The 15,536-nt window shown below is 36.8% G+C and overlaps 3 protein-coding genes across 3 annotated transcripts; 1 reads left to right on the top strand and 2 right to left on the bottom strand.

The window, feature by feature from the left end:
- Positions 1-294: 294 nt before the first annotated feature.
- Positions 295-4,275, top strand: LOC110916671. Its single transcript, XM_022161367.2, has 6 exons — positions 295-900; positions 2,080-2,188; positions 2,642-2,813; positions 2,905-3,089; positions 3,305-3,452; positions 3,584-4,275. The coding sequence occupies exons 1-5, from the start codon at positions 413-415 to the stop codon at positions 3,425-3,427; spliced, it is 1,077 nt and encodes a 358-aa protein (XP_022017059.1). The 5' UTR covers positions 295-412; the 3' UTR covers positions 3,428-3,452; positions 3,584-4,275.
- LOC110916094 lies at positions 3,949-5,655 on the bottom strand. The gene is made up of 5 exons (XM_022160851.2): positions 5,282-5,655; positions 4,965-5,076; positions 4,755-4,836; positions 4,607-4,658; positions 3,949-4,337 (listed from the first exon to the last, which is right to left on the bottom strand). The coding sequence occupies exons 1-5, from the start codon at positions 5,630-5,632 to the stop codon at positions 4,188-4,190; spliced, it is 747 nt and encodes a 248-aa protein (XP_022016543.2). The 5' UTR covers positions 5,633-5,655; the 3' UTR covers positions 3,949-4,187.
- Positions 5,656-8,145: 2,490 nt separating this feature from the next.
- Positions 8,146-13,490, bottom strand: LOC110918669 (E3 ubiquitin-protein ligase UPL5). The gene is made up of 3 exons (XM_022162946.2): positions 11,670-13,490; positions 10,064-10,653; positions 8,146-8,670 (listed from the first exon to the last, which is right to left on the bottom strand). The coding sequence occupies exons 1-3, from the start codon at positions 13,342-13,344 to the stop codon at positions 8,407-8,409; spliced, it is 2,529 nt and encodes an 842-aa protein (XP_022018638.1). The 5' UTR covers positions 13,345-13,490; the 3' UTR covers positions 8,146-8,406.
- Between the last annotated feature and the right edge of the window lie 2,046 nt (positions 13,491-15,536).

Below are 15,536 nucleotides of genomic sequence, written 5' to 3'. Positions count from 1 at the left end.
AAAGCAAGAGTGTTTAAAGCGAGTTTTCGACAGTAAAGTAATTTGTTAAAACCGTTTTCCTCGTCATCGTGTGAATTCCACTACACACCGATAAAAATCGATAATCAAACTCTAATCTAACTCAAAATAGAACTCCGAAAAACCAACACAAAATGTTAATCGTATAGGCTAACGTTACCAGTTTACCAACCTCAAACTTACCAAACTAACTTTCACAAACCCACAACCAATAACCAACCAACACGTGTCAAACAAAAGCAACTAAACCAAGCAGTGCAAACAAACACAAACATAGAGACAAACAGAAACATAGTGGGTCAGACAGATCAAGAGTGTGTCACTGTGTCCCTCACACACAAACACACACAGAGTGAAAATTTATTATATATTCCCACAGGATTAACCTACAACTATGGTTTCCGACCAAGAACTAGCCAAACAGATTCAGATTCTACTCACCCAATCATCATTCGCCACGCTCAATGATCTTGTTAACCACCTCAGTCAAACCCTAGGGTTTGATTTATCCCACAAAGCCCATTTCATTCGTGACCAAATCAACCTACTAAATTACCGATCACAATCTCAACCCCACAACCCTCCTCCTCCCCCGCCGCCGCTACCGGTACCGGCTGCTGGTCGGCCGCCGGTGAGTGTCGCCGGGAGACCTGCAGACCAGTTTTTATATCAACAGGCCCAGTTTGGTTACAATCAGCAAGTTCAGCAGCCTCATTTTGTGTTTCAACAACAACCGCACCGCCCGGGGCACCCCGTGGAGCTTAGGTTTGGGAATCCTGAGGTGCGAGAGCAGTCGGAAGGGCGGGCGGTGCAGGAAGTGAAGTATGAAGGAGTTTCAGTTGAAAATGCGGTTTGGAAATCGTCGGAAAAGCTCAAGAAAGGGTACAGCTTAATGTGTTTGGTTTGTTTTTTTAGTTTGTGGAACTTAGGGTTTGGGTTGAAATTTAGGTTACCTTATAATTTTTAGACATTAAGAAATGCATTACCGAATAGGTTACCTTACAATTTATAGACAAGAAAGACTTAGGGGTTGTTTGTTTACCTCTTAATGAGGCTCTTAATGGTTTAGACTTCTTACTGGTTCAGCACTTAATGATTCAGACTGTTTGTTTCACAACGATCTGCCTCTGAATGGTGAAGCATTCTACAGAGTCTGAATGGTTAAGACCTCTAATCTGAATTGGTCAGACATTTGCCTCTGAACGGTTAAGCATTATACAAGCTCTTAATGGTTCAGACCTCTTACTGGTTCAGCACTTAATGATTCAGATCTCTTACTGGTTCAGCACTTAACCATTCAGATGTTGCCAAAATGCATTACTGAATAGGTTACCTTACAATTTATAGACAATATGAAAGACTGAATTGCGTTACCTTACAATTTATAGACATTAGGAAAGACTGAATTGCATTACTGAATAGGTTACCATATAATTTATAGACGTTACAAGGAAACATTAATAAGCCTAATGGGCTAGGTTTTAAAAAGCGCGCCTAGGCGCGAGGCACACTAAGGCACAGGCCTCAGCGCCTTATGTCACCCGAGGCGCGCCTTTTCCATAAAGTGCAAAAAACCGCATTTTTAGGGTTTTTGGGATCTGAAGCGTGCGCTTTTTGTACTTTGGCTTTTTATGCTGTTTTTATGCATCAAATTGTTGTACAATAGGTCTTTTGTCTTGTACATGTAGGTAAAATCATATATAAACCTTATTTATAGATGTATTTTAAATAAGGGATGCTCAAAACCTATGGGATGTATAAAAAAAGCCCGCCGTTTTTGCGCTTCGTTTCACGCCTCGAATTAAGACCCCCTCGCTTTTGTGCGCCTCTCGCTTTTTAAAACCAAGCTAATGGGCCCGTGGGCTCAATACTAGAAACCCTAATATGATATGGTGAAAGAATGTGATGTTTTAGGTCTTATTCTACCCAAATTACCAAATTGTGTGGTGTTTTGTGAGGAGATTAGAAGTTAGGTTAGGAAGAATGATTTGGTGACTAGTTAGGGGTTGGATTTTTGGTTCGGTATCTAATGCATCATGTGTGTTTGTTCTGTTGACACAGGGGTTCTGGCAACAAAAGAAGGGGTGGACCAGGAGGGTTAAATAAGCTCTGTGGTATTTCACCTGAGCTTCAAGTTATTGTTGGCGAATCATCGTTATCAAGAACTGATGTATGTTTTCTTGTTTAAGCAATGTTTAGTTTAGTCATGGTTTTAAAAAGCGCACCTCAGGCGCACTTAAGCGCGAGGCACAACAAGGCGTACACCCTGGGGCTTTTTTGCTCAGCGCCTAGAGTAATTACAAGAAGCGCCAAAAAGGCGCGCTTTTTTGGGATTTTTCTGGGCTTTTATGCCTGAGGCGCGCGCCTCTTGTACCCGAGGCGTTTTTGTGCATCTAACTGTTGTACCTTGGGGTTTTTGGCTCATAATGGGTTATGTGAAGTGTGTAATGTGGTCACACACACTGTTACTAGTAAGGAGGCTTTTCGGGGGTGTTTAGAACTTTAGATTAAACGTTCGAAACATATCATCGGATTACTGCGACTTGTACAACCATGAATATTTGGTCTTGTTAAACACTATGAATATTGATGTTATTAAACATTTAAATGTTATGTTGTTCAGGTCTGCAAACAACTATGGGCCTACATAAAGAAAAACAACCTCCAGGATCCAGGCAACAAGAGAAAGATAATTTGCGATGATGCGTTGCGTGTGGTATTCGAAACCGATTGCACTGATATGTTCAAGATGAATAAGTTGCTTGCCAAACACATAATTCCACTTGAACCTACAAGTATGCTAAGTGAAGATTAACAAATCAAGCAGTAATTCTTTAAATTGACTAGCCTCATAGTTAACGTAATTTCCCGAATGTTATTTTGCAGAGGAAACGTCTCGTAAGAAATCAAAGGTCAATGATGAGCCTAAAGCTGAAAGTAACGATTTTGTTCCGTCTCAAGTTATAATATCTGAAGCACTTGCTAATTGTCTGGATACGCTAGAAAGAGAAATGTCGGAATCAGAGGCGCTAAGACTTGTTTGGGAGTACATAAAAGTTAATGATCTTGAGGTATGTACATCCAGCGGTCCCATTTTGCATCGGGTGCTTATGTCATAGTAATATGCATATTGCATAAGCAGTCTACCGTTTACAATATACATCCTAGAGTGAAACAATACTGAAATAATCTTCTTTTTTTGCTTAACGTTTTCTTTTCTATTATTTGGCCTATATGACGATGATGATGCATGTATATAAATTGGCCTTTGCTTGTTTGCTAATAGGATCCTCAAAATTCGGTGATGGTTCTATGTGATGAAAAGCTTAAGGAGCTTTTTGGATGTGAAACCATTTCTGCAATGGATATACCTCAGTTTTTGGTCAACCACCATTTACTTAAGCGATGATGATCTAATCAAAATATGTTGACTGGTACGTATTCCAGACTTTTGTTTTCTTATAATCCCAGACAAATTTTCCCGCTTAAATGTCGTTTTATCAGAATTTACCGATTGTATTCATTCAACAAATGACAAACTTTTCTGTTTCTTTTTTTTTTCCAGGTATACAACTAATGATAGATGGTAATCTCAGGCTTAATGATCTCTTGTGAAGTAACTCGGTAGTCGGTACTTTTATGTTTGATTTCTTTATTTTTCTTTTCGTGTGGTTGACATGGTTAGAGAAGGGTGATATTGTTTGTAAATCAAATCTGAATTTTTAATTGTAAGGCTGTTAGTCCTTGATCCAAATCTTGTAGAATCTTTGTAGTTCGACAACTTTTAGCTGATGCCTGATGTCTCCCTGCTATCCTTGTACTCAGTGTCTGGGTCTGCGTCGGGTAGGATCGGCCCATTGGGCCTGATCTAGCCCATAGCCCCCTCTTTTATATGTGTGTGTGTGAGAGAGAGAGAGAGAGAGAGAGAGAGATAGAGAGAGAGATGCATTTAATACAAAATATGGTTACACATACTGACTTGATTGTCGATGGGTGTTCCCTAAGGCTACACCTTCGGGTTACAACCGTCTAATGGTTTATCTATATGTTGCAGCCTAGATCAAAGGTTGGGACTCGGGAAAGCTAGAACGGGTCCAGCCCAACAGCCTAACAAGACCCAGCTAGAAAATGTAGCAGCAATCAAAAATCATAATCAACGTATAGATCGGTTAACTTCTATAAGTCTTTCTAATAATGAATAATAGCAATGCTAATGTGACTAGGCTGCACAAAACATAAGCAGCTTTTTTCCTTTCACCTTTGAGTATTGTTTGGGAAGCCATTTCTCCAATAATGTTTGCAACAAGCCCCGCCATTTTCTACCAAAATATAATGAAAATAAAAAATATATTATCAATCATTTTGTCACGTTCAATACAAAACAAGTTATAATTAGAGAATCGTAGAAGCATTTGTATATAATGGAAGAGTGAGATTGGATTATGTGGTTACATAGCTGTCTTATGATTGTGTAGCAAAGTTAAAACAAGTACAGTCGTTTATGCAATTTTATATATTGAAATTTGTTTTGTATTGAACGACTCTATAATAGCAAACCCGAGTACAATGTTTGGAAAATAATTCTTACCAATCCATGATTATCAATATGTACAAAAGGCTCCAAAAACATTTCTACATTCCTGTAGAAAGAAAGAAAGAAAAACTTTTAATTAATATTTTTTTTGATATTATGATGGGTGATAATACTGTATAAGCAATAGGGCCTGTGAAGTTACCTTATAAGCACCTTCCCTTGGTAGACATGACATATATGGAAACTAAAACCTGTTCCAATTGGTTTATGGGTCTTTTTACATTCTGCACAATTGGCAATAAATGAAACATCATTTTCACAAATTTAAGAAAATATGATACTAGAACCAAGTTTAGTTGCTTTTTGACTAGTTTTTATATGGTTAAATACAAGTTCGATAAGGGAATCGGACCTAGTTTCCAAGAAATCCCGACTGTCATTCCATCATGCAACGTCGGTTTTACAATGAACTCAAATTTATCTCCTAAAGTACCCATCAGATAAGTGAAGAATTTCATCACTTGCTGTTGTAAAAAATGCGAGTTAGTACCATAAGAACATGTATCTTCAGTTCATAAGTCAAAGTTGGATGTCACATGGCATCCTTTCTTACAAGCAATATTTTCTTAATATAAAGTATATAAGTTTGTTATTTACATTTAAAATGTGACATAACAGTGGTATTTGCACTAATATTCAAAAATATAGGAACTTAGATGTGGATATAACCTGCTTTCCACTAAATGTTTTGAACATGGAGACAAAGTTGCACACGCAAAGGCAATCATGCCCGATGATCTCGGACATTTCATTAAGATTCTTGTTCTTAATCGCTTCGTAAAGCTTGAGGACTGTGTCCACGGCTCTATTATCTCCGTCGTCTGATCCTTTTGAAGCCGGTGCTAATGGTAATCTTGTTCTTCTTTTCCCATGACGGTTTCTTTCGAAACAAAAAGCCGAAAGATTAATGGGTGTGTGTAACTTGTGTTGATGGTGACAAATGTGTGGAATCTTGGTTTGGAAAATGAGAGGAGGTTGGTGTAGGGGAGTTGTGTTTGTGGGGAAAGATTTTGGTATCATTTTTGAAGGGTTGTACAAGTAAAAAGAACACATCGGAACAAATTTTTAATATGATAAAGATGGTGAAAGAGACCTACTGTTCAAAGACTAGAAGCTAGGAATATTTGATAGACAAGTTAAGAATAAATAAGTTAGCACGTGCTATCATAAAGAGAATGTTTTTTTCGATTAATGTTATTGTTTTGTAGGTTTTCACAAAATAAAAAAAGTTGCCTCATTCTCTTTATAACACTATTAAAACAATCACTTCCTTTATAGCCTGAAAAATATCTCTACATTGATCGTGGTTTACATAATAATATAAGAAGTTTAGTGTCAAGACACTTAATCTTTTGAAACTTTTGGTCTTATCTCTCAAATAAATGAAGTATCACCAATACGGGGTTAGCTCACTTAAAAAGTGGGTGTTCATATAGGAGAGATCTCGGATTCAAGTCTGGGCATTGGTGAATATTTAGAATTATTGGTGTAATAAAGTATATGAGTAAACGTTATTCAAAAAAAAAATATGAATAAGAATCACTAGAGAACATTGATTGTAGTTTTATGAATTGTTCAAAAGGTTGGCCAAAGTATGCGTCGGTCAAGACATTGACGGTCGATGATACAGAGAAACTATACATCAAACATGAATCATTTAATCCAAATTTTTTTGATAATCTAACAAGAACATACAAACAAAATAGAAAAAATTAAAAAGTGGGTGTTCATTTGAGTTGGATAAGTCGGCTACATTGACCTGATGAGCCCCAAGCCTGTTATCCTTCCACTGTCAAGAGCCAAGGGTTCTCGCAGCTCTGTGAAGCCAGCCTAACGCAGTGCCCCTTAGTCTAGGGACCAAGTAGCCCGAGCCTTCGCTCAAGTCACATGGACCAACTCTCAACTTGGAACGGGCAAGCCGGATTTAGCACAATCAAGCCAAACCGAACCAAACCAAACCAACACACAGTCCGACCCACTTTAACACCCCCACTTGGGTTACAGGCAAGCGCTACCAAGCCCAGTGACAATGAACCTGTAACAAGTTAATATAAAGTATTCTCAAAGTTTTCCGTAAGCCGATGTGGGATCAGTTTCTTAACATGAATTCAGTTGCTAAATTCTTGTTCATAGTATTTATGCTCTGATGATATGTTTCCTCGCAGGTTTGTTAAATATCTTTGACATCAGATACTATGATACAAGTGCGTGAGCAATCCGTCGATGTCCGATTGTCCGATGCAAGCTTCCATGTTGGTAAGTGATGATACAGGTCCACATCAAAACAGAACTGGTACAGTTAGCAGTTTGCGATCCCAGCAACTCGGCAGGCTTGAACCCAGCCCAAATCCAGTGGTCTTGTTTTTACTTATGCCATGCGGCAGACGAGGTGATGAGACGTACCCACATACTACATTTGTTTGGTTGTGCAGATATTTGTTGCTGCATATCTGAGTTACCTGGATAGACCCGTCTAACCTTTTTAACAAACTAGTTATGTTCCGGTTCTGTTATAGATAATGGGCCAACCCGTCAACCCATTAAAAAGTTGAGTCAGTCGGTTAATGCGCCTACATTGAGCTTTAACTAGCGAACTGGATCGGTGGTTTAGTAGATTTTCAAATTTCAGTTTTTTTGTTCCTTTTAAAATTATACTTACTGATTTATTTACTAGTTTTGAACTTCATATTTTATTTATTACAATTTTCATATTTTGTTAACAATGCAAATCCTCCTTGTAAGTAGCCTAAGGGTATCATTGTGTGAAGGAAAAGTGTTTCTCCCCGTAAGGTTAAAGATTGGAGTCCCACGATGGATAAAAGTGTAGATTTAGAAGTAGGATTAGAGGGTGTGTGAGTTAGCCAGTAAAAAAAAAGGATAAAGTAGTTCCATATTGTGTTTTAAACTAATTATCCGTAGATTTATAAGTTTTAACCGATCGATCAATAGATCATTAAGACACTTGGTTTAGTTGTCGGTTGGATTATGAAAAAAAGCTTCGATTTAAAGAGTTAAATAGTCAAAATCCAAATGTCATGAGCTACACCTCTTCAGTTTCTATCGTTACTTTTATTGTACTTGTGTAGAGTGGTAAACCTGCTTCAGTAAGACTGTTACTTGTAAAGTAGAAAGTAGAAATATACTTTTTAATTATATTAACCAACGCCAAGTATTTACAGTTCCTAAAAAATAAACAAATAAGTGTATGCGTCACCTGTTTTTTTTTTCCCATAGTCACAACCAAACCGGTTGCATTGCATAGTTGAATTTTTTAAACAATTAAACATATTTTTTTATCTTATTTAAATCACTGATTCGTATTAAACTTTTTAAAATGCCAGTTAAACATTTCAAAAAAATATAAATAATAACTTAAACAGCCGGTTCCAAGTTCCATACATACAAAACTGCTAAAGTGGCAAACCATGAACCAAACTGTTTGGATTTCAAACCAGCCCACTTGCTTCGGTTTATGCAATTTCGTCAATTTAAACGGTTTATAAAGAACATGAGCACCCCTATATAAGCAGAGATAATGAATTTCCATTTTATTCATTATACATAGATATATATTTATGTACCTACTTATAACTGCACCATCCAAGTCATAAGAAGAACAATAACCAACTAAAAAAACACAAAATGAGTATTCACGCATTCTTACCTGGTCTAAAAAAGAACAAGAAAAAAAAAAAGTTAAGCCCACCTTATCCCCTGCACAAGTTAAGTACATACTTCTTTTGGCATGTTCAATGGATGCCTCGTCAAAAAAAAAAAAATTATATTTTCTTCGATCACCATGTTCCAAAGCCGCATCCAACATGATCTTGAGTAATGATGTTCAGTCGTTGTCGCATCACCTCCAGTGACGGGTAAGACGGAAAGCATATTCTGTAGAAGCATGTGTGAGAAGAAGGTAGAAGGTCTATTGAATCGTTTGATTTGTAAATGTAAAGCTTTGAAGCTAAGCCGCTAAAACCCTCTACGGGTAAATGCTTCAGGGAGGTCCAGAAGAAAAGAAGAACCTTTCGTTGCTCAGCCGTCATTTCCCCGACAATCTGCTAAGAAAGTGTTTTGTCAATATCTAATTTCAAGCATTTTTTTTGTTTTGGTTTTATAATAATTAAGATTAGTAAAACAATATGTTTCTTTGGGTTTCCATATGGGTTGGGTTGGGTTGGGTCAGCCCCAAACACATTTTTGTTGTGATCTTTAATAAATAATTAGTATTTTCAATAAGATTACATAGACCATTAATTCAATGATAATTAAATCTGTTAAATAAAATATTTAGAAGGTTTTATGCATAGAGAATGCGCTTTGAAAAACATTTAAAGACTTCCAACCGTTTTCATTTTAATCTAAGACATAGATTTAGCAGTTGACATAAAATGATCATCCATTTGTAAGTAAACGGGTCACAAGTTGACACCTCCGCTACAAAGTAATACTTGGGGTGGAAGACAACACCTAAGAAAAGTAAAAGACAATAAATTATTAATTTTCGAGTTAATTACTGTTTTCGTCCTTGTGGTTTGTCAAAAATCACTATTTCAATCCATTAGTTTAAAAATTGCGATTTCAGTCCCTGTGGTTTCACTTTCGTAACCATTTCAGTCCACCTCGTAACCATTTCAGTCCCAATACTAACAGAATAAATGGATTGAAATGGTTACGAAAGTGAAACCACAAGGACTGAAATGGTTACGAAAGTGTAACCACAGGGACTGAAATCACAATTTTTAAACTAATGGACTAAAATAGTGATTTTTGACAAACTACAGGGACGAAAACAGTAATTAACTCTTAATTTTCAATAGTAACATCATCATCATCATACTCGGTAAAACCCACCAATAACAAAGATAAGGTAAGGACTGAGGAGGGTAAGATATAGACAGCCTTACATCTACCCCGTAGGAACAGAGAGGTTGTTTCCGGTGAACCCTCGGCTCAATAGTAGTTTTGCATCAGGCCTTGGACATAAAGCACATATTAATCGGGACAAAGGCCGATTAGTACATGTACCCTTTTGTCTTTCGGCTATCAACGCCACCACATGACGCATGATTAATTGTCCGCCACTTTTAACGTTATTTTCACAAAATTAGTAAAATAACGTTAAAATTAGTGCAATTTCACTTTTGCACCCCAGCGCCCACACATATATACATTATATGTGCACATCGCAAGCGGGGAATAGTATTTTATAGGAACATGTTGAATTCATATAATATTTGATTATATATGTAGTGCTTCTTCAAACTTTATTAGTTTCAATCTTTTACCTTTATGATGTTTAAAACTGCTTAATTATATCAAACAAAGAACATATTATACCGAAAGCGATGCCATCCCGACTAAAATCCACAATATGATGTATAAATTCGAATCTTGCAAAATAATAATGATGATAGTTGTAACAATAAATTAAAAAAAAAAAAAACATACCTCCCAGAACCAATATATCTGAGGATCAGTTTCCGTATACCCATTATACTCAGTATGTGCCTTCCAATCATCTACCGAAATGATATTTTCACTCCCATGCAACAAGCCATCATGATCCTCAAACTCTAAGGTCATAAAAACTAGCTTTTGTATCTTTTCGTCACCAACTATATCGGCAAATCCTTTAGCAAATTTGGCCACCTGTTTAGAAACCGATGTCACGAAACGATGTTGAATAAGAAGTTCAACATACTCTTTTCTGTTTCTACTATTCACTGCAATATTTTTTCCGTCAGTGAAAAGCTCCACGACCTTCATGGATCCTAATTCTTCGATTTCATGTACAAATGTCAGACCAAGGGCGTCTTGATCTACTATAAACGGATCCATGTCCAATATTTGTTTGCAACTACTATAGAAATACGGATCTGCGTCTTTTATATCTTCCAAAGATATATCAATTCCGGCTAGTTGCAAGAAAAATGTACGGTCAAACATGATGCCGACTTGGATTTTATGCATCAATGCTAAGGCGGTTACCCTGCCTGCAAACTTGAAATATTTGAGATGCAATGGGTCCACTTTTGATGCTGCAATATATAAAAACAAATACTTCTCTAATTCTTTCCATGTCAGAAGAAAAAAAAATCATACAAACATCACAAGTGCTTGGTATTAAAAGGTGCGCAAGACGAGCTAGAAAACACCTCAGGGGCTTGAGACTATATATTTCTAGGTCAAAATTGGTCAACAATCAGGGTCGGTAAGAGGCTGATATGTAAAAACAACCGAAGAGATGAAGAAATTATGAAAGGGTTTACTTAATTAGAAAATTGATATGTAAAACTGATGAGAGATCCGCAACTCATCATCATCATCATCATACACGGTAAATCCCACCAATAGCAAAGCTAAGGTAGGGTCTGAGGAGGGTAAGATGTAGACAACCTTACCTCTACCCCGTAGGAATAGAGAGGCTGCTTCCAGTGAGACCCCCGGCTTGATAGTAGTTTTGCATCAAGCCTTGGACATAAGGCACATAACACTCAGCAATCAGGACAAAGGCCGATTAGTGCATGTACCCTTTTGTCTTTCGGTTATCAATGCCACACATGATGCATGATTAACAGTCCGCCGCTTTTAACGTTATTTTAACAAAATTTAGTAAAATAACGTTTAAATTAGTGCAATTTCACTTTTGCCCCACAAGGGCCCACACATATATACATTATATGTGCATGCTGCAAGCGAGGCGTAAATGAAGCTTATTTGGTTTTACATAAAGCAACGCCTAGCGTACATGATGTGCGCGCCTCGAACCTAAACGCCTTTTAGCGCCTTGCACAATTTTAAACCAAGCTCATGTACAAAGTGTTCCAAGTACATGAACATATCAGAAAAGGCAAATAAATGTATCAAAGAAATACGCTTCACGATTAAGAAGATAAGTTGGTTAATAAAAAAATGCAACTAAAACTAATTGTTTATTTAACAAGATATAAAAAATGATAAAACCATCCTTGCAATTTGCGTTAAAGATAAAAAAAAGAAAAAAAAAGAACATATATACATATGGTTAAAGGGATGAAATGGTTAAAGAGCTTACCTGGATTAGGAAAAAATCTTCTCCGGTCATTTGGGCAGGCGATAAATAAAGCATTCTGAGGATTAAAGATTTCTTGACACACCAAGAAGAACCATTCACGTAATACACCAGGACCTGTAGCTTCCTCATTATTGAACTCCATAAACAAGCCACCACGAAGATTTTCCGGTTTTGCCTTTGAAATATAATTAAAAGATTCAGACAACAATTGGGATCTATCAATAAGCATCTCATGAAGCTCCTCGTCGTCACTCTTCGTCTCAGGGAGCATCAACATTACCAAATGCCTCCTAGATTCAAAGTCCAAAAGTTCCTTGTGCCCGATAACCCATTTATAATCCTCACCTCTCTTAGCATACGTAACAATCAAATAGCGCAACGAAACATCGACTACCTTCATATTCGACCAAAAAATATCTTCTCCACCTTGATAAAGCTTAGCAATCCCGTGCGTTTCTTTCAAGATAGCTAGGTATTGATCCCAATCACCATCTTCTTTTTCCTTCATTTCCATCTCACCTTTAACCTTTTCAAGACATCTTCTCATTTTCTCCAACAATTGAAATAAGATCAAAGACAAATCTTTTACTTCATCATCATAACAAGAAAGGGTTTGCATCATCGGAAGTTGTATGCCCCCCTCGAAATCCGGAAGATCCTTGATCGCGGCCTTTATAGGCCTCAAGAACGCAGCAAAATCGCGTACTTCACTTGGTAAAAGATCTATATCCAAACCCTCTGCCAGCTTATTCGCAAGCTCAGAAACAAACGGAAAAACATCCTTAAACGAAATCATACACATCCTATTATGAAAACAATCATGATTTCTCGCACTTCTTCCGATCCTCACGTCCTCCACCATTGATCCTAAACTACTTCGGCATAAACTATACAAAGGATCATCTTGAGCAACAGACCTACTTAGCAAATTACAAAACTCTAACGCTACAGGCGCACACAGTGAATACAAAGGTCTTTGCAACCCTGTTTTACAAGCCGATATAAACATTCTAATCGATTTTTCAGCAAGCTCTTTGTTACTTTTACACGGCGACAAATAAAGCATTACCAGAGCCGACGGAGCACATAGAGATTGAAATATGTTCAAATGAGACGCCAAAGTATTCACCCGAATCTCCCTTTTCGCCGTCATATCCAAATACACTATCAACACCGCTTCGACTGGCTTGCAAATAAACTCTGTTTCACCTTTCAACAATCGATAAATCGTAGAAACCAAAGTATCAACCAATTGCCAAACCTGAGGATGCTCAGTGCTCCGCATTCGACCAACCAAATGCAACCCGGCATCATTTTTGATCATACACTCAGCTAAACTATACTCCGACTGCAGCTGCCGTCCTTGGTAAATCAATCGCTGCTCGATCATCGGAATTCCGGTGACTGATTGAATTTTCTCAAGAATCACTTCCACTTTATCTTCAGGTTTTCCATGGAGAACTAGGGTTTTGCCATTGGAAATCATTCGAACGAAGAAATGGATACGATCAGGATCCGATGAGTGCTGTAATGAACCGGAAGTAGAAGCTTCGATTTGATCGAGAAAGTGGTCGGTGTCGGAAGCGGAATTAGGGTTGGGGTCGAATTTTCGCATTCTGAGGAGGTCTAATTCGTTGAATATATCATCGTCGTAATCTTCAAGCTGGCGTTTCATTCTCCGGGGATGATCGGAGACTCTGATTTTGGCCGGTGAAGATGGTTTTACGATCAGAACAGAGAACACAACCTTGGAAACAGTAAAAGCTGATGGATGATGGGTTTTAGTTTTACACAAATGAAAAATGATAGAATAGGATGACACGGTTTTTTATTTTTATTTTTAGCTCAGAACAATTATATAAAGTTTAGTTTCTTTAATAAAACGGTGCTTTGTATTTATTCATCTTCAGTGACGTCTTAAATATACACTAAATTTAAAGAATTATCTTGTACTTTTTGTAGCTTTTTTACTTTATGACAATTTTTTCCAATTTAATTATTTAAGATTTAAGATATATTTTATTTGTTATACCGACTATATGATTTGTGTTTTTTAGTATTTTTATGAAAGGAAGGGTAGATAAGGTGAAAAAAGTTTGTGTTCTTAGTTTTCTTTAATAATCTTCTTTACTAACTTTAATAAAAAGAAAAAAAAGATAGGACAGATTTTTAAAAAAAGAAAAAATTTATCTTAAATTTCCTCTCAAAATACTTCATTAAATATATAATTGTATGGTGTTACAATATGTTTATTTTTATCTATGTTTTAAGATGATGTTTGTTAAAAATGGAGTCATATTAAGTACTAGGTTATATACCCGTGAGCTTCACGGGTTATGGGTTGTGTTAAAAAAAATTATATTTACAAAAGAAATTTTAAGCGTCATTTTTTTCCACTTGACTCATTGTATTTTAGATGACCTTCGACCCGTTTCATTTTACTGGTTCAGCACTTAATGGTTTAGACTGTTTTTTTCACGGGTAGATGTCTAAACAGCAGGTGTCTGAATGGTTCAGACATTTGTTTCTGAACAGTTAAACATTATACTGAGTCTGAATAGTTAAGACCTCTTATCTCATTGGTCAGACATTTGCCTCTGAATGGTTAAGCTTATACTGGCTTTTAATGGTTCAGACATCTTACTAGTTCAACACTTAATGGTTCAAATATCTTAATGATCCGGCACTTACTCATTCAGAAGTTTTTAAACAGCTCCTAAAGTTCATAAGAATTATAAACTTTTATATATGATACGGACTTGTTTTTTTTATAAAATTGACACCGAAACACATATTTAAATAAACATATTGCAATCTCGTTTTCGTTTTTTTTTTTAATATATATTAGAAGTTATAAAACGAAGAAAAAATTAACTAATGTGACGTCATTTGGTGAAAGAATCAAAAAATATGGCGTAAATAGGAGGACCAATTCGATGTTATTCTTCATCATTGTATTGTATTGCTTCATCGATATTGTTAGGTTTTGTATATGATTTTTTTTAAAAAAAAAAACTTTTGGTAGTTAGAAATTATGTACTAACAAGTTGGTGTTAACCAGGAAGATTGGATGTGTTGTAGGGGATGTTAATGGATTAAAAATGAAGATATTGGAAGATAGCATGATATAGGGTTGAATTACGAAGACGTGGGAGAAAACGGTGAATAAAACGGAGCTAAAACGAAGAAGTTACGAAGAAAACAAAAAACGGGATTTAGAGGCACCGTCGGCGACGCCCTCTGGTTTGTTCCGTCGGCCAGAAACCTTTGTAAACAGCAGATTAAGACGTCGGGTGAAACTGAGACTTCCAGGGGCCGTCGGCGACGCCCTCCCTGTATGTGTGTCGCGAATTTTGTTGTTTAATGAGTTGGGGACGGTTTTTAGGTGAGGTGTTGACCAATTTTCGAGGATTATGAGTTGGGGACGATAAAACACACATCTTGGACCATTCCCTATCATCTTTTTCATATCTCTTCACCTCTAATCATCCCTAACACCATCCTAATCACCTCTAACCTCTAACCCATCACCATCCACACTTTAAAACCTTAGTTCACCATCACCATCATCTTCATCCATTCTCCACCATCCAAACCCTAACCCCTATCCTTCAACTCTTCTTCAAGACTCAAGATCATGGTGTGGTGTTCGTGTTCGTCATCCGGTGATCGCGGCCATTCAACCATGAGCGGCTAGTCTCCTCGGTTTCACCCCGGTGTAGATTTTTGTAAGAATACTAGGGTTTATGCATTTGTATTTTGATTTGATTTTGTGACAAGTTGTTTAGTATTTGAAACCTTTGATAATTGTCTTGCATTTGTTTCGAATTCGTAAATTGTCGAGTGATGATAAAATTTGACTTTGCG

The sequence above is a fragment of the Helianthus annuus genome, chromosome 16 (genome assembly GCF_002127325.2).
Source record: "Helianthus annuus cultivar XRQ/B chromosome 16, HanXRQr2.0-SUNRISE, whole genome shotgun sequence".
NCBI lineage: Eukaryota > Viridiplantae > Streptophyta > Magnoliopsida > Asterales > Asteraceae > Helianthus > Helianthus annuus.
The sequence above is the reverse complement of the archived record's forward strand: the minus strand, read 5'-3'. Positions and strand labels throughout refer to the sequence as shown.

Excerpts from the sequence above, each read along its gene's own strand:
- LOC110918669 (XM_022162946.2), bottom strand. The coding sequence starts at position 13,344 with ATGAAACGCCAGCTTGAAGATTACGACGATGATATATTCAACGAATTA. Across the intron at positions 10,654-11,669 it reads AAGATTTTTTCCTAATCCAG|CATCAAAAGTGGACCCATTG; the intron begins GTAAGCTCTTTA and ends TATATATTGCAG. Across the intron at positions 8,671-10,063 it reads AGATATATTGGTTCTGGGAG|ATTGTCGGGGAAATGACGGC; the intron begins GTATGTTTTTTT and ends CTTTCTTAGCAG.
- LOC110916671 (XM_022161367.2), top strand. The coding sequence starts at position 413 with ATGGTTTCCGACCAAGAACTAGCCAAACAGATTCAGATTCTACTCACC. Across the intron at positions 901-2,079 it reads TCGGAAAAGCTCAAGAAAGG|GGGTTCTGGCAACAAAAGAA; the intron begins GTACAGCTTAAT and ends CTGTTGACACAG. Across the intron at positions 2,814-2,904 it reads AATTCCACTTGAACCTACAA|AGGAAACGTCTCGTAAGAAA; the intron begins GTATGCTAAGTG and ends GTTATTTTGCAG.
- LOC110916094 (XM_022160851.2), bottom strand. The coding sequence starts at position 5,632 with ATGATACCAAAATCTTTCCCCACAAACACAACTCCCCTACACCAACCT. Across the intron at positions 4,837-4,964 it reads CGGGATTTCTTGGAAACTAG|AATGTAAAAAGACCCATAAA; the intron begins GTCCGATTCCCT and ends CCAATTGTGCAG. Across the intron at positions 4,338-4,606 it reads ATATTGATAATCATGGATTG|AAAATGGCGGGGCTTGTTGC; the intron begins GTAAGAATTATT and ends ATATTTTGGTAG.